At 35.7% G+C, this 23,658-nt stretch overlaps 1 protein-coding gene across 4 annotated transcripts in view; it reads left to right on the top strand.

Moving 5' to 3' along the window:
- Atrx (ATRX chromatin remodeler) overlaps positions 1–22,385 on the top strand; it is a 300,168-nt gene extending 277,783 nt beyond the window's left edge. For all 4 annotated transcript variants that reach the window (XM_087196600.1, XM_087196598.1, XM_087196599.1 and 1 more), the window contains 5 exons: positions 15,366–15,515; positions 16,583–16,708; positions 17,554–17,649; positions 18,322–18,450; positions 19,440–22,385. In XM_087196600.1, coding sequence (XP_087052726.1) covers positions 15,366–15,515; positions 16,583–16,708; positions 17,554–17,649; positions 18,322–18,450; positions 19,440–19,718 — 780 coding nt within the window. In that variant the 3' untranslated portion in view covers positions 19,719–22,385. The remainder of the gene's footprint in view (positions 1–15,365; positions 15,516–16,582; positions 16,709–17,553; positions 17,650–18,321; positions 18,451–19,439) is intronic.
- Positions 22,386–23,658: the final 1,273 nt, after the last annotated feature.

Genomic DNA, 23,658 nt, shown 5'->3' with positions numbered 1-23,658 from the left:
GGCTCATGTTTCCAGTCCACAGTTGGCTGGCTCCAAGCCAGGTAGGGCAGGGTGGAAGAGTCTAATGGAGGAAGGCCAGAAAGCGGAGAGATAAGGAAGAGTTGGGGAGGGTGATATACCCTTCCAGGTTAGGTCCCCAGTAACCTGCCTCCTCCAACCAGGCCTCACCTTCTAACAGGGCATTCAGCTCTTCTGAATTCATCAGTGGACAAATCCAGTGATGAATGTAACATCCTCATGATCTAGTCACTTTCCAGTAGCCTCACTTCTGAGTGCATGAGGCTTTGGGATATTCTCAGTTGGAACCATAACACTCATTCTTCCACTTATCTCTGCAGAGTCTTCCTTGATCTCCCTGTCCTTTTTTTCCTGATAATCTATATAGCTGCTTACACTTCTCTGAGTGAGCATATACCTTCTGACCTTGCCATTCCTCTCCAGCTTTCTATCCATACCAAACCACACCCCCACAGATAGTGTTTATCTAGTCTGCAGCTTCAGTGGCATGGAGGAAGCAAACACTTGGGCATGGAATTCATTAGCTGTGGAAGCCAATGAGAAGGAGCTCACATGCATGCCAAGCTCAGCAACTTTTGGTGGGCAGTGGGATGGATCACACATAGATGCTAAGCTCTCTGTGGTGTTTGGTGGGTAGGAGTCAGGCAGGATACCATATTAGGCCCACAGCTTGGTGGCATTAGGAAGTGGGTGAGAGAGTAACATCTCTGGTACCACTCCAGTGTCTTTCTCCACCCCAGATCACACCGGTGACAGCTGCTGCATGCCCTTCAACTCACTGTCCATGGATTACTCAGTGCCATGTTCAGTCCCTATCTAGAGCCATATTCTTGTTTCTGTCCCTAGAGAAGGCCCTCTCCTGGGGTTATCTTTCTCTCTGGCCTCCATCTCCCTGTGGGATGAGAACTGCTGGGCTGATACTGTACTCAGCTCCTTCCCTTGTGGGGGTTAGATAATTTCCCAAGACTACATGTTTTTCAGGACCTGGGTTGTAAGTAGTGCTGGGATCAGATGGCAGCCATGCTTCTTTCTCTAAATGTCCCTGATACTGAAGTCCATGTAGTAGTCTTGTCCTGCAAGTTGCTTTCCTGTGTTTGGGTTTTTTTCTTTACACCGCCCCCCCCAAAAGACTTGCAGATCCAATGCTGGTGTCACAGCCAGTCCTCCCACTGACCTCATCTGGAAGAACCAGAACTCTTGGGGCACTGGTGAGGATGTGAAGGTTATATTGAAAAATTCTCAGGGAGAGGAGGTTGCACAAAGAAGTACAGTCTTTAAAACAACCATACCTGAAGAGGAAGAGGAGGAAGAACTCTTCCACCAGCAGGGAGCCCCGAGACCATCCAATAGAAGCTGTGCAATTATGTAAACTTCTCAAGGCAACTGTCTTCCTCAGTATAAAGAAGTATGGTAATTCTATATACAGTGCAGAGCCTTCTCAGAAGCACAGAATATTTTTATATTTCCTTTATGTGAATTTTTAAGCTGCAAATCTGATGGCCTTAATTTCCTTTTTGACACTGAAAGTTTTGTAAAAGAAATCATATCCATACACTTTGTTGCAAAATGTGAATTATTGACACTGAACTAACTGTGTGCTGTTTGGAAAGGGTCTCTCAATTTTTTTTGGCTTTTGTTTTGTAAGTGTGTACATGTTTTCTGTTTTTTAAGTTCTTATGAGAACGGAGGGGTAAATAAACCACTGTGTGTCTGGTATAAATTGAAGATTGCTCCATCTAGATTGGCAGTCTGTTCTTGATTCTTCTCTGCTATATATAACCGTGCTGTGAGGGAGGGGAAACCATTTTTCAATATATTGAACTTTTATACTGAATTTTTTTTGTAATAAGCAATCAGGGTTACAAATTTTGTTTTGTTTTTTAAATAGAAAAGAAAAGAGAAATTTTGTAAGAAGGCAATATTAACCTAATCATGTAAGCTCTCTGGATGAAGGACTCCGCAGAACTGTTCTATGGTTATTTCTCTTAGAATCTTAATTTACAAGGGCAATGGGGTCGGGCAGGGGTGGTGTGATGAGGGAAGGGTTTCTCTATTAAAATACATTAGCTGTGATTTTTAAGATAGTGTAACATGCTTAAATTTCTTACGTGACATTAAAAAATAAAAAGTTCTTTTAATATTAAAAAAAAAAGACTTGCAGATCCTGATGAGTTTCTGAAAACAATCCAAAAATTCATTTGGAACCATAAGAGACCTAGAATAGCTAAAGCAATTCTAAGCAACAGAGACGTAGCTGGGGATATCACAATCCCCAAATTGAAACTATACTGCAAAGCTACTGTGATAAAATCAGCATGGTACTGGCAAAGGAAGAGACCTGAGGATCAGTGGAATAGATTAGAAGATGCAGAAACAACTCCAGACATGCTCAGCCACCTCATCTTTGACAAAGGAGACAACAACCATCATTGGAGGAAAGATAGTCTATTTAATAAATAGTGTTGGAAAAACTGGATTTCAACCTGCCAAAGATTGAAACTAGAGCCATATCTATCACCATGCAATAAACTAAGATTGAAGTGGATTAAAGATCTAAATATTAAGCCAGAAACACTAAACTTGGTGGAAGATAAGTTAGGTAGAACTCTTGAAGACATTGGCATAGGAAAAGACTTCATGAACAAAACCTCAGCAGCACGGGAACTAGCAGAAAGAATCAACAACTGGGATCTCATCTTATTAAAAAGCTTCTGCACTGCAAGAGAAACTACCAACAGAGCTAAGAGACAACCTACAATGTGGAAAAAATTTTTAGCAGCTGTACCTCAGACAAAGGACTACTATCTAGAATATATAAAGAATTGAAAAAAATCAGACTCCCAAATTCAAAGACCAAATTCAAAGACCCAATTCAAAAATGTGCATCTGAAATGAACAGACATTTCTCAGACAAGGAAGTAAAAGCAGCAAACAAATATATGAAAAAATGTTCAACATCACTGGTCATTTGAGAGACGCAGATGAAAACAACACTGAAATTCCACCTCACCCCAGAAAGAATGGCTGCTATCAAGAAATCAACCAATAACAAATGCTGGCGGGGTTGTGGGGAGAAAGGAACCCTTCTCCATTGCTGGTGGGATTGTAGACTGGTGCAACCACTGTAGAAGTCAGTATGGAGATACCTCAGAACTAGGACTAGAGGTCCCATTTGACCCAGCTATTCCCCTGCTTGTTATCTTCCCAAAAGAATTAAGAATCATACCACAGTGATATATGTGCACCCATGTTCATAGTGGCACAGTTTGTAATAGCTAAAGCTTGGAAGCAGCCCAAGTGCCCATCAACTGGAAACAGGATAAAGAAAATGTGTTTTTAAAAAATAAAATGGAGTACTACTCAGCCATAAAGAATGAAAAACTAGAGTCATTTATAGCTAAATGGATGCATATTGAGGCCATACTCAAGTGAAATAAATAGGACACACATGTGTAAATACCTAATAGTTTCACTAGTGTGAGAAACTGATAGTGTAAACAAGGGTTAAAATGATTAAAATGAATAATTGATAATTTGAAATAGGAAAAAAGGTCCAAAGACAAAGGAGTGAAGGGAGGGGAAGGGGAAAGGAAAAGAGGGAAAGGAAAAACTATGAGAACAGAAAAAAAATGGAAATGAAATCTATGTAAATAGGGAAGGGCAGGGGGGGTGAAGGGTGCACAGATAATGGGGGGAAAAAAATAAGAACCTGATGAGTTTCTGAGCAACTCATGAGCAATGCTGCTTGTAGCCCACCATGATGAGGAAGTCAATCCCTCAATCAGTCAATCAACCTGTCTCTCTTCCATCTTTTATCTTTGCACTCTTCAAAGGTTAGAACTATATTTTTTCCTCTTTATCATCCGTAGTGAGTAATGCAGTGTTGAACATTTTGATCTGATTTTGTTTGAACTCTTTTTGTGTGTATATTGGGGAATGAACCCTGGTCATTCTCAGCTCTTTTTATTTTTTGTTTTGAGACAAAGTTTCACTAAGTTGCCCTGGCCTTGAACTTACAATCTTCCTGCATCAGCCTTCCTAGTATCTGGGATTACAAGCATGTACCAGTTTGCCTGGCTTGAGTTTCTTTATAATGATACTTAACTGGATTTTTATCATTCTTTAGTAATCTGTATATCATTGGAAAATGACATTAAGATTAGATTTGTGTTGCAAGGAGTGAAATTGGAATGAATAGTAGCCTGTCACAATGGGTTTGTGAAACAAAAAGAATAAGAGTTTTACATTGTATCTCTAGTGCTATCCTTAGTCTTCCATTTTAGCTTCATTCACCATCCTGCCCTTTTTCATACACTTTCTTAAATCCCCTCATTGAATTGTTCATTTTTGTTACTAATGATTATTTTTTCCTCTTAAAATATGTCTTACAGTTCTGTGAGCCCATTATTTAGTAAATTGATTTCAGAGTCTCCTGAATCATGTCTACTAAATATCTATTCATTTTTTAGTTTTCAGAGTTATGTTCCTCAGCCATTTTGAAACTTGAACAAACTTATAAATCATTTAACACAAGTTTCTAGTGATAGACTTGTTAACTGATTCTTAACTGTTTATTTTTTAACTATAAAGTAAGGTCTAACTTCTGTTAAATTTATGTAAATTTTGAGAAAATACCTTTTCTGGTAATAAACTTATAAATTACATAGACATCAGAGATCAAAATCTTGGTTAAGATTGTGTTTCATAATATGCTTAAGTGGGGGTTTTATTCCTCTAAGGAAAGTGTACACAGCCTAAACTTTGTACCCTTTATTCAGAAAGCAAAACTCAGTAAAACTGGCATTGAAAATTTTTTGCATTTCCCTTTTCTAGCACTGTACAACTTATGTCTTTATAAATGTGGGCTGCTGTTGGTAATTACAGGGAGAACAAAACAGGGATTGAAACTAAAGTACCCTAAGTGAGGCTTTGGGTTTATTTTCTCCACCCTCATTTTGTGTACAATTTTCTCCCCTTTCGTTAGTTCTATATTCAAACTTTAATACCTCAAAGCATAGTTCTCTGAACACAGATGTTATTGTATAGTTTATTAGGCAGCAGATGATAATATTTTACCTAAATTATTCTTAAGACTAGAATAAAATATATTCCACTAAAATAATTTGTGAAATATGAAATAGCTAATCTACCTATTTCAGAAACTTTCTCCAAATTTACATACATTTACTTTTGAGAATAAAAGTTTAAAAGGACCCACTTAATTGTAGGGGAAATGTTAGTAATCTATAACGTGCAATGTATGCGGTGGCACATGAACCCAATTTCTGTTGATACATAACTCTAAGGAATGTATCATAATTGAATTAATTGTTCATAATTGAAATAATTAGGTTTGATGTCATTGTCTCCTCTGCTTCTGTTACCACAAATTTAGTATGTTTTTAAATAAATTCTGTTGTTTCTGCATTTGTATTTACTAGTATAAAAGGATTATTGTTCATCTGAATAAGAATAGACCACCAAAAAATGTAACAAGCTCCAGAGAAATTGTTTTAATTCTACCATTAACTTTGTAGGTTATTAAAGTCTCCTGTTTGGTATTTGCTGGGATGTTTGATGACAAGTAACAAAGAACAATTGTTTTAAGCCTTGTCCCTTTCCCAAGTAACTTGCCAGCTACCTTTTTTGGGGTATAATCTTAGGCAAACTATATAAGCTTTCTGAGCTTTACTTTCATCAAGAAAATTATAATAGTACCTACCTCATAGAGGTTATAATCTGTGTAAAGTACACTGCCTAACACATAGTAAGTGCTCAATTGTTAGCTGCTGTTTTGTTTTCCATAATTGTTACTAATATTCCACTATACTAGATTCATTTCTTTGAAAGCAATATGAAGTCAGATTTGTTGGACTTGAGAGGAGCCATGAGGTCCTGATATTTAGTAGATTAAGCTTGACATCTAACACGTCAGTAGAAGGCTAAAAGCATGTAGTGGTAAGAGAAAATAATCTTAGTGAGGCTGTAAAAGATACAGGTATTTGAGGCTTGAACTCCCCCAGAAATCAATTATAATCAGTTGGGAATATGATAATATCTAATTAAATTTTGAAAATGACTTCCAATTAAGTTAGCCTGCATTTGCCTAGAAGAAACACCCTTTCCAACATTCAAGACTTTTTTCTTCCTAATTAATACAGGCAATTTAGAAGAATTGCCTTAGAACTATAAGTTATAACTTAATACCTCTGTACTAATTTTTTTTGGGGGGGGCCGGGAATCGAACTCAGAACCTTGCACTTGCCAGGCAGGCACGGCACCACTAAGCTAAATTCCCAGCCTTCTCTGTACTAATTTTTTAAAGTGAAGAAATGTTTCTAGTGTCCCTTCAGAAACTACATAAAAATACTTGTTAATGGACTGAACATGCTTAATTTATAGTGTTCTTACTTTGATTGTATCACCTTATCTCCCCCCCACACCCCCGGTCTCTCACACACATTCACAAACTGTGAAGGACCCAAAGTCATGGGGTGGGGGAGTGAACCTAGGCCCTTTACACTAAGCTACATCCTCAGCCCTTTTTATTTTTTTATTTTGAGGCAACTTCTTGTTAAGTTGATAAGTTACTCTTTATACGATCTACTATTTGGTTATTTATTGTAACTTTATTTTTATCCCTAATATTCATTTTGACTCTAAATCACTTTTGTTTGCCTGGTAATATTTTCAATAACTCTGTTTCACATGATACATGATGCCACTTGTCACTCCAGAGATGTCTATACCTACAAGTTTCTGGAACTCATAATTCCTTTTCCCTTTTATAATTCCTATAAGATTGGGTTTGAGAGAGGGAACAGTAGTCCATGCTGGTTTGCCATTTTGCTAGTCTGGGGATAATAACAATATGTGCTCCATAGAGATAGAAAAATTAAATTAGATACTTTATGTGATGTTTTTAGAATAGTGCTGGCATGCAACCATGCATTCAATTCAGCTTTAAAAACTACAGATGGTTGGGCTGGGGATTTAGCTCAGTGGTTCCACCGCCTGCCTCGCAAGCAGAAGGACCTGAGTTCGATCCCCAGTACCAGAAAAACAAAACAAAACAAAACTACAGATGGTTGACTGGGTGTGATGGCACATGCCTATAATCCCAGCACTCAAGAGGCCAAGGTCGAGGGGATTGCAGTGAGTTTGAGGCCAGCCTGGGCTACATAGTGAATTCAAGGACAGCCTGAATATATAGTGAGACCCTGTCTCAAAAAACCAAGCAAAAATCATAAAGAACATAAAAAATTGATGTTTTTAGAAATTTCCTGTTGTAAAAATTTTTAAATCAGAAAAAATAATATTCATATACTAGTCACCTATATTTAACAGTTGTTAATATTTTACTGCACCCTTGTCATCTATTTTTCTGAAATATTTTATCCTGCAAAAATTATATTTCATTTGGAAATACTTCAGTGTACATCTCTAAAATCTAGGACATTATATACTCACAATACCATAAAATGAATAACTTAAATTTCCTAATATCAAAACACATCTATATTCAAATTACTCCAGTTGTCTCTAAAATGTCTTATAGATCTTGCTTTATTTCTGTCAAGATCCACTCAAGATGCACATACTGCAATCATCTCCTTTTCCTCCGTTCTATATTCATTTATTTCCTGATGGTATGCTTTAACTTATGCTTTATCTCTTAAATATTCTGTAAACTGGAAGGTAGAAATTAGACCTAAAGGGTTGCTTAGATTTATGACAGATATTTTTGGCAAGAATATTTTATGGATGTGTAAAGTAAGGTAAACATCTTTTTAAAAACAGAATAATACAAGAAATGAGGATAAAGAAGTAGAATATATTGAGTGCTTCTACTAGATACCTTTAAATGTATTATCTTAAGCTGAGTGTACAGTTTAGTAGTAGAGCCCATGCTTACCATTCATGATGCCCTGGCTCATTTCCGAGCACCAATGAATGAATGGATGAAATTTCATTTAATCTTTATATCTCTGAGATCTATAGTTAGTATCATCTCTTTGTGGTAAGGGATCACTGAATTATTAAGGAGCAAAGTTAGCATTCAGAAAGAGAAGAAAGAAAAAAAGGCCTTTTATCAGTACATAAACATAAATCATCCTGTTTGCCTCAATGTCTGATATTATGAGAGTAACAAATTAACTCCTGAAATTTTTTACAATTCTAACATTTTTGGTCCTCACATATATAAATTGTTTATGCTTGTCAAGTTTTTCATTTTAGATGAGAAATGTCTTTTAAGCATCAGCTAAATTTATACACATACAAATACATTCTCAAGGCACATATTAACTTACTGATCTTTCTATAACTGACAGCAATGTGTTTAGGATCTTCTTAGACATATCTCTTGAATTTTTTATTAGAAAAACTTGATTAAAGTGTAAAACCCTTTTTTGTATAGAAACATGTTATTTTGTTCTGTTTTGTTTTTTAAGTTAAGGTCTGCTTTACCTTTAGAAAGGTGTTAGAAAATAAGAGAAAGTGGTGAACAACACCAGTACAGTTCTCCCAGTAGTTTACCAAGAGAAGAAAGTATTTTGGAGAAGAAAATGATTAAATTCTGTCAGATATTATTGATGAGTGAGATAGGGTCAGGATTGAGAATTCACTATTGTATTTTGCAACATAAAGGTCATTAGTAAACTAGGTACCATGCTAAGCACTTCTTCATATGTAATATTTAATCTTAATAATAATCCTGTGAAGTAGATACTTACTAGACCAGTTTTACAGACCAGGAAACAGGCTCAGAGAGGTAACTTGCTCAAGGACATAGAGCTAGAAAGTGGTAAAACTAGGATTTAAATCCATTTAAGAAAGTGGAGCTAGTGGCACACACCTGTAATCCGAGCACTCTGGGAGGCTGAGGCAGGAGGATTGCAAGTCTGAGCCTACCCTGGGCAATTTAGTGAGACCCTGTCTCTAAATGAAAAAAAAGAGGTTCTGGATATAGCTCAATGCAGAGACCCTGGGTTTAATCTTCAGTACCATTAAAAAATCAAAAAGACCTACTTTGAGCTGGATGTGGTTGGGCACACCTGGAATCCCAGCACTCAGGAAGCTGAGGCAGAAGTGTGACTGTGAGTTCAAGGCCAGCCTGAAGTACGTAGTATGACCTTGTCTTTAAAAAAATCAATCTGTCTGTCTAGAACTAGTAAATAGCTGCTTTCATTCCTACATTGTCTTCTGTTTCTTTGTTACCTCGCCCCTATAGTTGAGCTAGAGGATGTACCAGTGTTAGTGAAATAAGGAAATAATTTGAATTCCAGCTTGTGTAGGATGAAAATTTCAATTCAGTTTCTACTTGGAAAGCTGCAACCTGTAGAAAATCACTCCAGTAATTAGAAAATCTAGAATGACCACTCTGTACCTCATAGGGCTGTGTGTAATTATAATAGATGACCAATTTTAAGGATTAAATGCTAAATATAGTATCTAGTTCTTTAAATGTTAAATTAAAGAGAAAGTATTCTTATCAAAGAGGCTTTTACCCTGCACCAGAGTCCTGTTGGCAGGTCTGGCTTTTCTGTCATTGAAAATGACAAGTTCTATAGTTGTCACCATTTTATTCATACCAACAATTTGGCAATCTGGATATATTTATAAATGTTCTTTGGCAAAGGTTATATACTCTTGACCCAAAAATCTGATAGGAAGTGTTAGGTGAACTTCATTCAATGACCTCTCTAGTTACTTACCAAATGCACTACATTTTTTTCCAGTGTAATTTGGGGAGAAACAGACTTTAAAATTGAAAGTAGCTTTTTTGACCAGGAATATTAAATTTCTTTCACTAGGAATCAAAACTTACATAATAAAAGGAACTTTTCATAGCTTTTTGAGTGGGTCATGTGACATTTAAGTATTCTAGTGACATTTTATTTCCAGATACATTAAACTCCAATCCATAGATGGCAAGCAAAGTATTTTTGAAACATGGCAACCCTCCTACCCTACTCCAGGAAAATCCTTGATTATTTTTTTAAAATTTTATTTTCAAGGTTAAATTTCAGAATAAATTAAATGGGAATTTTTGTCAAGTTGCCAAATACTTTAAACTTCTAAGTAAGTTAATTTAAATGCTTAATTTCTCATTAATTGTGTTTTATTTATTGAACTAGTCATTTTTAAAGCTTAAACTAATTTAGGTTGTTAGCTAAAATATAGACCATCAGTTTGTAGGCTTTTTACTTATTTAAAGAAAAATAAAGTTTAGACAAAGAAAAGTAAAGGTACACATTTGGATGTAATTTAAACCTCATTTTTATGACTGTTGGCTTAGTGATTAAAGATTCTGTTCCAGTATTGTTTTCAGTAATAGTGTTACTATAGCAACTAACAAATGCTATCTTAAAGGGCCAAAAAAAAGCCTCTCCACTGATTGTGTTGTATATTGGGATGAGATTTTTCTTTATTAATTTTTATACCTTCCTCTAGACATAGCAAAACTGGTTTTACCAAAGTAGTCTTGAGTATCTGAGCTGGATATGGTGGTGCACACCTGTAATTCCAGCACTAAAGAGGCTGAGGCAGGAGGATTGCCATGAGTTTATGGCCAGCCTGGGCTACATAGTGAGTTCAAGGCCAGCCTGAGCTGTGTATAGCAAGGCCCTGTCTCAAAAAAACAACAAAAAAAGAAAAGTAAGACAGATTATGGTACCAGAGAGTGGCATTGTTGCTGTGAAAAACAAAAAACAGCCAAAAATGTAGTCCGAAGATCCTGTCACAAATACTTTTTGCCCTTTTAATCTCATAATTTATTTCTTATATTGATAGAATGCTCCAATTAATTTATTTTTTTAATTTTTTTTTTTTTGGTACCAGGGATTGAACTCACAACTTTGTGGTTGTGAGGCAGGCACCGTAACCACTGAGCTAAATCCCCGGCCCATGCTCCAATTAATTTAAAGAGGGAACATACTGTAAGAAGTCTTGATACTTTTACATAGCACTGTGGAAGAAAGATTTCTGCCTTCCTGCTTCTGAACTCTTTCTATAAATGAGTTCCTATTTTAAAAATTAACTTAAAACAAAAGCTAACTTGTTCTATCTCTTTATTGAAATGAAGATAACAAGCATTCTTATCTAAGTACTTGAGTATTATCATTGTAATCACTTTGTCAAGCAGTGGAAATATATTAAAATTTATTCATTAACTCATATGTTTGGAAATTTGATGATAATTAAATCAGGAAGCAAGCTTAATGTTTTAAGTAAACTGGGGATGTAGCTCAGTGGTAGAGCATGTTCCTAGCAATATGTGAGGCCCTGGGTTCAACCCCACCTCCAAAAGGAAAAAAACTTAAGGGAATGAATAAATAAATGATAAAGTGTATATTATAATGTAAACACTGCAGCCATTAAAAACGATGAAGTTTTGTATTTGATATAATGATGTTCATGGAAACATGTTAAGGGAGAAAAATAGGTTTCAAAGCTAAGTATAATACAATCTTTTATGCAAAGCCTTGTATGTGCACACACGTGCATGCTTCTGTATAAATGTTTGGAGGACCATGTAACAAATGTTACTGAAAATTATCTCTAGGTTTTGTAGGAAGATGCTAGTACTGATTTTTAATTTTTTTAAAAATTCTTTGACAAGAAGTAGTAGCCAATAAAAGCAATGTGAACAATTTTTTGGTTTGATGGAAGGAGGGAAATAATGTTTTAGGAAAATGATTAAAAGTTTTTTAATGATAGGAAACAAAGTCACACGTGACTTATTAGCATTTCTGTCAACCATATAGATCAAAAGGCCAAATTGCTAAATCTCCACCATGACCTGACCTTACATAGGCAATCGTGTTTGACTTTCCTAGGGTAGATCTGTGTGTGTGTGTGTGTGTGTGTGTGTGTGTGTGTGTGTGTGCTACTGGGGATTGAACTGAGGGCCTTTCAAAGAGCTACATCCACAGTCCGTTTTTATTTTCAGACAAGGTCTTGCTAAATTGCCCAGGGTAGGCTTGAATTTATTATCCTCCTGCTCAGCTTCCCAGAGTGCTGGGATTATCTTGCTTAGAATTTCTTTTATTAAATTAACATATACTTGTTTTTGAAAACTTCAAAAAGTTTAAGCTGAGTATGGTGGTACACAACTGTAATCCCAGCACTCTGGAGGCTGAGGCAGGAGGATCACCATGAGTTTGAGGCCAGCCTGGGCTACATAATGAGTTTATGGCCACCCTGAACTACATAAAGTGAGCCTGTCTCAAAAACAACAACAACAGCAAACCCCCAAAAGTTAAAAGTGAAACAAATAGACTATTTAGGTTTCTCTGTCCCCCAGAATCCTTCAGGGGACTGTCTTGTTTGTTTGTTTGTTTGTTTTTGAGACAGGGTTTCTCTATGTAGTTCAGGCTGGCCTTGAACTCACTATAGAGCTCAGGCTGGCCTCCAACTCATGGCGATCCTCTTGCCTCAGCCTCCTGAGTGCTGGGATTACAGGCATGCACTACTGCGCCTGGCTTTAGGGGATAATATATTGTTTAATCTGAAAGAGTAGATCTGGGAAATAGAGGAACCATGCCTTAATAAAACATATTCTTTGTAGTGCGATAGATCACTGGATAGGAGTCAGGAAACTGAATTTCTAATCCCAGTTAGTCCTTAGCTGTGTAGTTGGAAAACTTACTTTGCCTCTCTGGTCCCCAATTTCTAATTTCAACATGATGTTTGGGCTTTGAAATTACAAGATGCTAAGGAATGACCTGATAAAGCTCCCTGATATTTCCGATATTTTTAAAGGGTATATAGGTAGGAGAGAGGGAGGGAGGGAGGGAGAGGAGAGAGAGGGAGAAGGGGGGGGGGGAGAGAGAGAGAGAGAGAGAATGAGAACAGACAGTGAGAATGAGTATGTGGTCTTACCTGAACTTGTGCATTTCTGGAAGAGCTTCACACAAAAAGTATGAATTGTAGTGTTTATAATTGAGAAATAAACACTATACTTAGTTGGCATTGTGTTTATTTTCAAAGAATCGGGGTTTTTTTTATTCTCATATCTTTTTATGTCTGTGAGTAAAGGATATTTCATCAGTGTTTAACTTAAATTCATATCTAGGCCAAGTTATTACTCAGTGTTATGTAGAAAATGAATGAGTGGTACAACTGAAAATTTAGTTCCTGGTACATAGTTTTCTTGGTCTTTTGCTTATAAGCTTTCTTAGAAAAATTAACTGATATTGACTATGGTTGGGTACTGCATGCCTGTTGTCCCAGCACTAGAGAGGCTGAGGCAAGAGGATCGCCGTGAATTCAAGGCCAGCCTGGGCTACATAGCAAGACTGTGTCTCAAAAATAAAGATAATCACTTATTGTCCAGGAAAAATCAGGGACTATCCATAGAATATTTGAGTCTTGTAATTTTTTTGAGGTGTTGTTGAACAGCTGACTTTATATTAGTGTTGTCTGGCTTTATCACTGATAGCTCTAGTCATATTTTAGGGGATGGACATGGTAGTCATTCTAAAGGAGCATTATCTTTTTTGCTGTTGTTGTTGTTCTGGGGATCAAACCGAGAGCCTTGCACATGCTAAGTGAATGCTCTACCATTAAGCTACACCCCAGCCCCCAGAAGCATCATCTTACAATGGAATGAATTAATGTAGAATGGCACATCTCTCTTTCTACCTGATCAGTAACTGTACTTTGGATAATGATCTAGATGTGCTAAATCTGTTTAATGTGGCATAGGCCAGAAAAGTTAGCTTTGGCTGGCAGATTTCTGTACTGGACAAAGAGCAAAGTGTTTAGTTGTCTCTCAAAGGAACTAAACCTGTTAACATTACCATTTATATATTTTTAAACAGTACTTAAGAATTGAACCCAGGAATGCTCTACCACTGAGCTATGTCCCACTAAGGGTCTCACTAAGTTGACCAGGTGGGACTTCAGCTTGCAGTCCTCCTGTCTCAGCCTTCCTGAGTTCTGGGATTGTCGGAATGAGCCACTATGTACCGCTTGAATGATCCTTTAATGTTTCCTGTTTTCAACAAAGGAAATAGCATATACTGCATGTCAGAATGAATTATTATAAAGTCTCAGTTACAGCTGTATCAACAAAATTAGGTCAAGTGTGGGCTTTGTCTATGCATGCATTAAGCATTACTAGATGCAAATTAAATGTAAATTTAATGTGCTATATACCTCCTTCATACCTTAATTTCGTTAGTAATTATATTCCTTTATTAAATTGAGTTTAGGAAGTATGCTCTAGAACTTGTTAAAAACTGAAAAATCTCTTTGTAAAGTGAATCAGTCTGTTACTATGTTCAGTTTTTCATGTATGATTTCATAATAAACATCTTGTGAATATTTTAAATTTTTTATTAGCAAAAGTAACATCATTAATTCACTTTAAATCCTCACCATGTGTCTCTGTTTCACAGTTTCATAGATATACAGAGCAGGAATTTAGTGTTCTTACTGAATATATAAATGACCCCAATTTTTTGGCATTTAATGGTTTAACCTTAAATGACTGACTTAGGACACCATGCTTTTTTAAAAAAAGATACTATGTTAATGCCAGGAGTTTAGCTCAGTGGCACCGTGCCTTCCTGGCAAGCACAAGGTCCTGAGTTCGATCCCCGGTACCAAAAAAAAAGACACTATGATAATAAATTGGCAAAAAATGTATGTCAGTTTAAATTTGACCCATGAATCCTTACTGTGTAACTTATTTTTCACTTTCCTGCAGTTGAAATTTAAGGAGTTTATATACTAATTAAGCTATCCTGTACCTGTTTAGTTTATATTCATGTTTTGTTAGTATAGTGGAGTGTTTGGTAGCTAAAATGATTGTGAAAATAAAGTTTTTAAATAGGTATAAACAGGAGCAGCCATAAGTTTTATCACAACTATCCAATATAATCTCTAATCTAAGCAAACTTAACTAAAATTAGGCACAAAACAAAAAAAAAGTAAAAAATATTTTCTGAGTTGGGAAGAAAGACTTTAAAAGCTAAATGATGGTAAATTTTTAAAAATTGAATCTCCAGAATAAACTGTATAAACATGAAATTCTGACATAATGTGATATTGGGGGAAGGGCCTGCTAGTGCCCACCTGTAATCTCAGCACTCTGGAGGCAAAGACAGGAGGATTGCTGTGAGTTCAAGGCCAGCTTGGACCACATAGCAAGACCCTGTCTCAAAACACAAACAAAAAAAGAATGAAATAGTGTATGTTTGTGCTTACTTTCCTTTTCTCAGTAATTTATGTATTTAGAAATGTGAAAAGCAGTTAACTTTTAGTCTAACAGTTAACTGTAGAATTATATGATTCAGAGAGTGAAAATAATTCTCTCTTATTTCAACTCCTCTAAACAGGATACTATACTTGCAGAACTTCTTCAAATACATAAAGAACACATTGTAGGATATCATGAACATGATTCTCTTTTGGACCACAAAGAGGAAGAAGAGTTAACTGAAGAAGAAAGAAAAGCAGCTTGGGCAGAATATGAAGCAGAAAAGAAGGTAGTTCATTCAAAATGATTTTTTTTTTTGGTACTGGGAATCGAACTCGGGTTCTTGCCGCTTGTGCAGCAGGCGGTGAAACCACTGAGCTAAATCCCCGGCCCCCAAAAGATTTTTTGACCAAGTGTGGTGTCATGAACCTATAGTCCCAGCTACTCAAGAGGCTGAGGCAGGACATTTGCTTGATCCCAGGAGTTTAAGACCAGCCTGGGCAATACAGCAAGACCCAGTCTCAAAAATAGAATTTTTTATTTTTATTTTAGTCATTTGAAAGAGCAGTGAGGAAGGAAAAGGTCACATTTGAAATGGATGCTAATATAGTGCATCTTCATGTATAAGCTTCCCAGTTATAAGAATCAGTTTATAAGGTTCAGCTACATTTGATGGTAGAGTAGGAGGAAAGGACAGAAGAAAGTAATGTTTTACACATACAGAGTAATTACCCCCATTTCTGCTTAACACTTGGCTGAAGTGAGAGTCAAGTGGGAAGCTATATATTTAGTTATTACTTCTCATCCACATCCTCACTGTATGTAGTCTCAAACATACAGGAGCTTAGTGTTTGGAGGTAGGAGTTGTTTTAGCATGTATACCATGAAGTCTGAATTTTGGCTGAATCCCAGAACACAAATATTTTATTAATGGACATTAATGTCAAACTCCAGCAGCAACTTTATTTAAAATAATTCTGTGTCTGTTTTAAACACCAACCCACTTGAGCAAAAAACGTGTGTGAGCAGGGGAAACCTTATCCTAATACCTGAATCCTTTTTAAACTAACTCATTGTACAAAATTTCTTTAATGTTAATGTGATGTTAGAAGTCTTATTAGAATTCAAAGTTGCCTCATTCTGTGGGAATTATCAGAAAAAATACACCTTTAGGGGTTAAAGCTTTCCGTGTAATAAGATCTTGGTTTCAGGTAAAAAGGGTGTTTTGTTTGTGTGTGGAAGGCTGTTAATAATGTCCTAGATCTGAGAACATAGATTCTTTTCTAAACCAGTAGGTGATGTAGAATTTCAAGTTTTAAATCACAATGTGAAAAGTGCATACTTTTTTGTTTTTAGGGACTGACCATGCGTTTCAACATACCAACTGGGACCAATTTACCCCCTGTCACTTTCAGCTCTCAAACTCCTTATATTCCTTTCAATTTGGGAGCCCTGTCAGCAATGAGTAATCAACAGCTGGAGGTATGTTGTGAAGTACAAAAGTAGTTTAACATGAATTAAAGGCAAACCCTTTTTTGACAAAGGGTTCCCTATGTAGGAATATCACATTCTCCAAAGATTACCTGTGAATAGACCAGGAAACTTCTTTTATTTGTTGACCTTTTGGAACCTGCATAATAAAGTAAAATGCAAGTTTGTTCAGAGCCCAAGGGAATCAGTCCTGGAATTATCATAGTTTGAATTACTTTAATTAAGGAACAAGAGGGCTGCTGAATGGCTAGGGAAATAGCACTTTCTTTATAAATTTTTTGGAATAAACAAATTGCCTAGTAATTGAAATTAGAATAACTACATTAAGTTCCATTCTAATGCACCGTAGATGTACCATTAAGTATATAAGCCCAGGGCCGGGGATTTAGCTTAGTGGTTTCGCTGCCTGCTGCGCAAGTGCAAGAACCCGAGTTCGATCCCCGGTACCAAAAAAAAAAAAAAAAAGTATATAAGCCCAGTATTATGAAATAAGTGATTTAAAAGTACAATCAGTTATGAGCAGGAAAGATTGGACTTTTTATATCAGTAGTTTAGTAATTTAATTAAATCTCTGGTTTTCTTTTTTATATTTGCTTATGGGTTCATTTAAATCATTAAATTATTGGTGCAGTAAAACCCAAATTTTTGTCTTCTTAACAAGACCCTATTCACATTGATGACCTTTTACTCCACTTTATTTATGCTGAATTTTGCTTCTCTCTTCAATTATTTAGTTTTAAACCCAAGTGATATAAATTGGCAAGAGAAAGGATCCCTGTACTTTAAAACTATGCTGTTTTTCTGCCCTATATAAATTATTTCTTATATTTTTCTAGGACCTCATTAATCAAGGAAGAGAAAAAGTTGTGGAAGCAACAAATAGTGTGACAGCAGTGAGGATTCAGCCTCTTGAAGATATAATTTCAGCTGTAGTAAGCTAACTTGCAGTTGTCTTATTTCAGCCTCTAATTTATGTTCCCTCATTTGCTTTAATTTTCATTGTTTGCTTCAGTTCTTCTGTGGGGAAATGAGTTTAATTCCTATAACTTGATTTGCAATAGTAAAGTACTAGTAAACTAGATAATAGTCCCAAACTGTAATCCAGCATATTATATACATGTTGGTAAACAGAGAAATGAGTAAAAATCTAAAACTTGAGAAATCAAACATAAAAATGTATACATTATTTGTATAAACACATGTTAAGTACCAGCTACACAAATGAAATCCAAATCCAGTGTTTACTCATTCTAGAGATAGTCAGCCCATGCCCATGGATAACTTAGTACCCTGCTTTTGAATAAAGGAAAGCTAGACATGGTGGTGGATTCCTGTAATCCAGCACTTTGGGAGCCTGAGGCAGGACACAGATTGGAGCTTGAGCAACTTGGAGACTTAGTGAGACACTGTCTCAAAATAAAAAATAAAAAAAGGGCTAGGGATGTAGCTTAGTGCAAAGACCCTGGGTGTTCAATTCCCAATACATAACTCAAAAAGAAAAGAATAAAGGTCAGGGGTGTTTAAGGTTGTCAGTATCTTTAAGTACCTTTATTATTTTTCCTTCAATTGTATAATAATAGGTAAATACAAAATTTTTCTTTCAGTGGAAGGAAAACATGAATCTCTCAGAGGCCCAAGTACAGGCATTAGCATTAAGTAGACAAGCCAGTCAGGAGCTTGATGTTAAACGAAGAGAAGCAATCTACAATGATGTACTGACAAAACAACAGATGGTAAGAATTCTCTCTCTAGGTGTTTTAATTTTCTTGAATTTATAACAATAGCTTATGTGATGTTTATGTCAATAACCATCCCTATGGAAGGATGGATGGTCATTGATGATTCTAGAAGAAATTTTGTCGAAAAAAATGGTACATCTGTAACAGAGGAGCAATGACTTCCCAAATGGATCTCCTTGAAGTTCGTATAAGATCTATTGTATATCATTTCATTTTTCATATATTTTGGACATCTAAATAGGAACATTTACCAGACTTTCACCACCTTCACTATTTTTAAACAGCTTCTAAAAAGTGTACTTTTCAATATATTTAATTTGAGAATAAGAAGTAGAACTCTGGGTAACATATATCACAAATTCCTACTAAATTATATAATTCTTCAAAAAGCTAGCATATTCTGGGATCACTGGTCATCTTTCCCAGTACAGTCATTTGTCAGCCATCTGCTTTGTACTGGTAAATTTTATTTCTTGGCTCCAAGGAATCAATTTCTGTGGTATGAATTTTACTTAGAAAGCATGGCAGAATTGTGTGGTTTTAAATTATCTTAGGAAATTTGAGACATTCCAGGTAGGAGTTACTCCTACTGCAAGTGCTTTTTCCCTCTGGTATTTCTCACTAAAATGTTTGTCACCATGTGAAATAATCAAAAGAATGAGAAAGAAAGGAGACTTAATAGAAAGTCCTGTAACTAATACTTGAGACTAATCACCGTGCAGGACAGGTTACTATGGCAACTGACCTAAATGCTGCTTGCAATACAATAGTCAAGTCATTAAGAGAGTTTAGCCCTAAATGGTGTTACTAACTGGTTTCTACAGTAATGGTCCTGTGAATGCCATCAAATTAGTAATGGTGATAACAATAATACATTTTCCTTTCGGTATGGTACCCCTTAACAAATTGATTAACTTAAAACTTGATACTTACTGCTTTGAGACAGGTCATACACTTGTAACAGCTCCCTTTTCTCTCTTTAGTTAATCAGCTGTGTTCAGCGAATACTTATGAACAGAAGGCTCCAGCAGCAGTACAATCAGCAGCAACAGCAACAAATGACTTACCAACAAGCGACACTGGGTCACCTCATGATGCCAAAGCCTCCAAATTTAATTATGAATCCTTCTAACTACCAGCAGATTGATATGAGAGGAATGTATCAATCAGTGGCTGGTGGTATGCAGCCACCACCATTACAGCGTGCACCACCCCCAATGAGAAGCAAAAATCCAGGACCTTCCCAAGGGAAATCAATGTGATTTTGCACTAAAAGCTTAAAGGATTGTTAAAATCATAGAAAGATCTTTTATTTTTTTAGGAATCAATGACTTAACAGAACTCAACTGTATAAATAGTTTGGTCCCTTAAATGCCAATCTTCCATATTAGTTTTAAATTTTTTTAAAATAGGGCATACCTTTTCTCCCTGACATTTGTCAGTGATGTTGCCTAGAATCTTCTTACACACATTGAGTACAGAAGATATTTCAAATTGTTTTCAGTGAAAACAAATCCTTCCATAACAGTAACAGCTCACAGATTTCCTCTAAATTTTTATGCCTGCTTTTAGCAACCATAAAATTGTCATAAAATTAGTGAATTTAGGAAAGAATAAAGATTTATATATCCATTCTTTACATATAAAAATACACAGCTGAGTTCTTAGAGTTGATTCCTCAATTTGTGAAATACTTTTATACTTAATCCATTTCTTGACTAGAGTGATTGAAACAGTCTTAATGTTCTTTTGACTGAAGTCTGAAATTGGACTGCTATATTGTCTCTTATTGAAAGTCAGAAACTAAGGGTTATCTTTGACACAGAATTGTGTGCAATATTCTTAAATACTACTGCTCTAAAGTTGAAGGAGTCTTGCAGTTATCTTAGCATTGTGTAAACAGCCTTAAGTACAGCCTAAGAAGAGAGTTCCTTTTTCTTCTTTAGTCTGCCATTTTATATTTTCAGTTATATGTGCTGAAATAATTACTAGAGAAATTTCAGGGTTGTGGATTATCTTTTCTCTCTCCTGGCACTAATATAAAGCACATCTCTTAACTGCATGGTGCCAGTGCTAGTGCTTCATCCTGTTGCTGGCAGTGGGATGTGGACTAAGAAAATCAAGTTCAAGCATTTTAGGAGGTTAATGCTGAAGTTGTTAGGTTCACACCCTGTTTTATAAACAACATCAAAATGGCAGAACTGTTGCTGACTTTTAAGTTCACATGAGGAATGTACTTTAACAATTCCCAGTACTGTCAGTATTGTGAAGTAATTCCTCTTAAAGGTAAGGATCACTGGCTTCTTTCCTCCCATTACCATGTTCTCCCCACCCCCACCTCCATTTCCGTACATTTTTCTTTGATTGTTTTAAAGTTTGATTTTTTTCCCCAGTTTAGATCTGAGGCAATTTTCTGATCCAAATTACTTTTAACACCCTTTTTTGAGGTTTTACTGAAAATGATTACATTTCTTTTTCTTAATCCAGGTGTGTAAAAATGAACTATAATTTTATTTGTGTTTAATTTGGTTGCTTGAGTTTCTTTTTGTTTTGGTACGGGGATCGAACTCAGGTCCTTGCACTGGTGGGGCAGGCGGTGGAACCACTGAGCTAAATCCCTGGCCCTTGCTTGAATTTCTGAAGAAAAAGGTTGTTTTTGACTATGGGAGTCCATGTGGTAAAACCATTTTTGAGATGATGACATAACAGTAGAAAAGCTAAAGAATTCCTATAAAAAGAAAGCTGGGTGGAGGATTTACTCTAGGTATCACTGGATTAGAATGACTTTAGCATTAGCTAGAACTGTTTTACGTTTTTTGGATAATAAAGAGATTTCCATTTTTATCTCGGAAGAACTAGTGGTAAAATATCCAAGAGCACTAGGTTTATGATACATAATTTATGAGGTTGGTGGATCCACCCCCCACTTTCCTGTGATAAAATATCACTAACAAATTCCATATATTTGGACACTATGCCAGCCATATAATCAGATTTATTTAATTGGGGTGTGAAGCAGACGTGTTTACTTTAGAAAAAATGAAAAAGACAGGATTTATAAGATAAATATTTGAAGGCAGTACACTCTGGCCAACTGTTATCAGTTGGTATTTCTACAAGTTCAGAGTACTTTAAACCTGATTTACTAGACTTGGGAATTTTCAATATGGTCTCTAATTACTAACTCAGAGACATAGATGTAAAAACATTAGGCAACTTTTTAAACCTTTTTCATCATGGATGAAAGTGTGACTTAAAGGATAATACATAGAAAGATTAATAGGAAATCAGAGTTTGAAATAAAACTTGGACCACTTTGCATACACTCTTCTCACTTGACATTTTAGCTACATAATATGTACTTTTGAGTATAACATCAAATTTTAACAAATACTTAAAGACAAAAATCACATCAGTAAAATACTAAAAAGCTCATTTTTATATTTGTTTTAGATGTTTTAAATAGTTGCAATGGCTTAAAAATGACGATTTAAAATGTTGCTTGTAATACAGTTTTGCCTGCTAAATTCTCCACTTTTTGTAACCTGTTTTATTTCTTTGGGTGTAAAGCGTTTTTGCTTAGTATTGTGATATTGTATATGTTTTGTCCCAGTTGTATAGTAATGTTTCAGTCCATCATCCAGCTTTGGCTGCTGAAATCATACAGCTGTGAAGACTTGCCTTTGTTTCTGTTAGACTGCTTTTCAGTTCTGTATTTAGTATCTTAAGTACTGTAGAAAAGATGTCACTTCTTCCTTTAAGGCTGTTTTGTAATATATATAAGGACTGGAATTGTGTTTTTAAAGAAAAGCATTCAAGTATGACAATATACTATCTGTGTTTTCACCATTCAAAGTGCTGTTTAGTAGTTGAAACTTAAACTATTTAATGTCATTTAATAAAGTGACCAAAATGTGTTGTGCTCTTTATTGCATTGTCAGAGCTTTGAAAATCTGTGCACATATTGTTTCATAGAAAAATGTATAGCTTTTGATGTCCTATTAAATGGTGGTTCTTTTTCACATTTAGTTATTTAATATTGGGAAGAGAGGAAGTTTGATTCTTGAGTCTGTTATATACTCAATTCTGTAAAAGGAGATGTCTAACCTCAAAAAGAATTTAAGTACCAGGAAGTCTATGTGTGTTTGTATTCGTTTTGGTTGTCTGTGTGCAATTCAGCACCATTTCCTGCTTCCGAACAGCTGTATCATTCAAGTCAGACAGGGTTACCATTTCACACTTGATAGAAAAATTGCTTACCATTAGAAGCCATAGCAGATAGATGAAAACCATAATACCTGGCCTCCAGAGAAGCTGAACATTATGTACACTTTGTTTAGTTATGCCCATTTTCTCTTTTTTCTCATAAAATCAAGTTCTTATTTATGTGCTCCAAGCAAAACTTTAGAAATAATTACTTATATGTCCCAGTAATCATTGTTTCCCTTTAGGATATCATGTAGCTATTTACTCTTAACAATAAAATCAGTCAATCTTTTATATGTTAATTTTAGGTTCCAGTTATTACCTACCTTACTTCAAAAGTCTGTAATCTAAGCCAATCCCAAAGGAGTGCCCAAGTTTCAGAAATTCTTTCATCTGTGCAACATTATAAATAGATGGGTAAATAAAAAATCCCAAGTGTCTATGCTAAGTGTCTACCAGGTAACCAAACTCTCATGTCACTAGTGTTGCATCTAATAATGGGATAGCACCCACCTGTACGAGTTTTACTCCCACAGTGCACATTGCCATAAAATTCCCTTCTGATACATACTGCCACCATCTCTTTGGAATAACTTTCCTGACACCAGTGTTCTACTAAGCTTAGGGAATCCCCCTTTCTCCTGTCACTATAGGGATCTTTTTGATAATGACCGCTACACACGAATCTTCACCAAGAAAAGGAGAATAAACATTGAGGCCTTCATTAAGTATACAACCTTAATTGAAGGGATGAAGCAAATTGTAAAATTTTGTAGGCAGGCCCACTTTAATACTTGGAATTGATCAGAAGTAGTTTACCCAGCACCACACCTCTATATTCTGCTTCTGGACATTCTGCCTTTCCTCTCCCTGATAGAAACACATAAGGGAGGGGGGAGCTTAGCTATAATATTAGCTAAATATATCAGATGACTACCAAGAGACATACCTATTAAATAGGCCCAGCTCTGTAGTTTTCATATTAAATAGGTGTTG

The sequence above is a fragment of the Heterocephalus glaber genome, unplaced genomic scaffold (assembly GCF_053883595.1).
Source record: "Heterocephalus glaber isolate CG9 unplaced genomic scaffold, H.glaber_assembly_v1.0 deba00001613, whole genome shotgun sequence".
In the NCBI taxonomy this organism is placed as follows: Eukaryota; Metazoa; Chordata; class Mammalia; order Rodentia; family Bathyergidae; genus Heterocephalus; species Heterocephalus glaber.
This window is presented reverse-complemented; position numbering and strand designations above follow the sequence as displayed.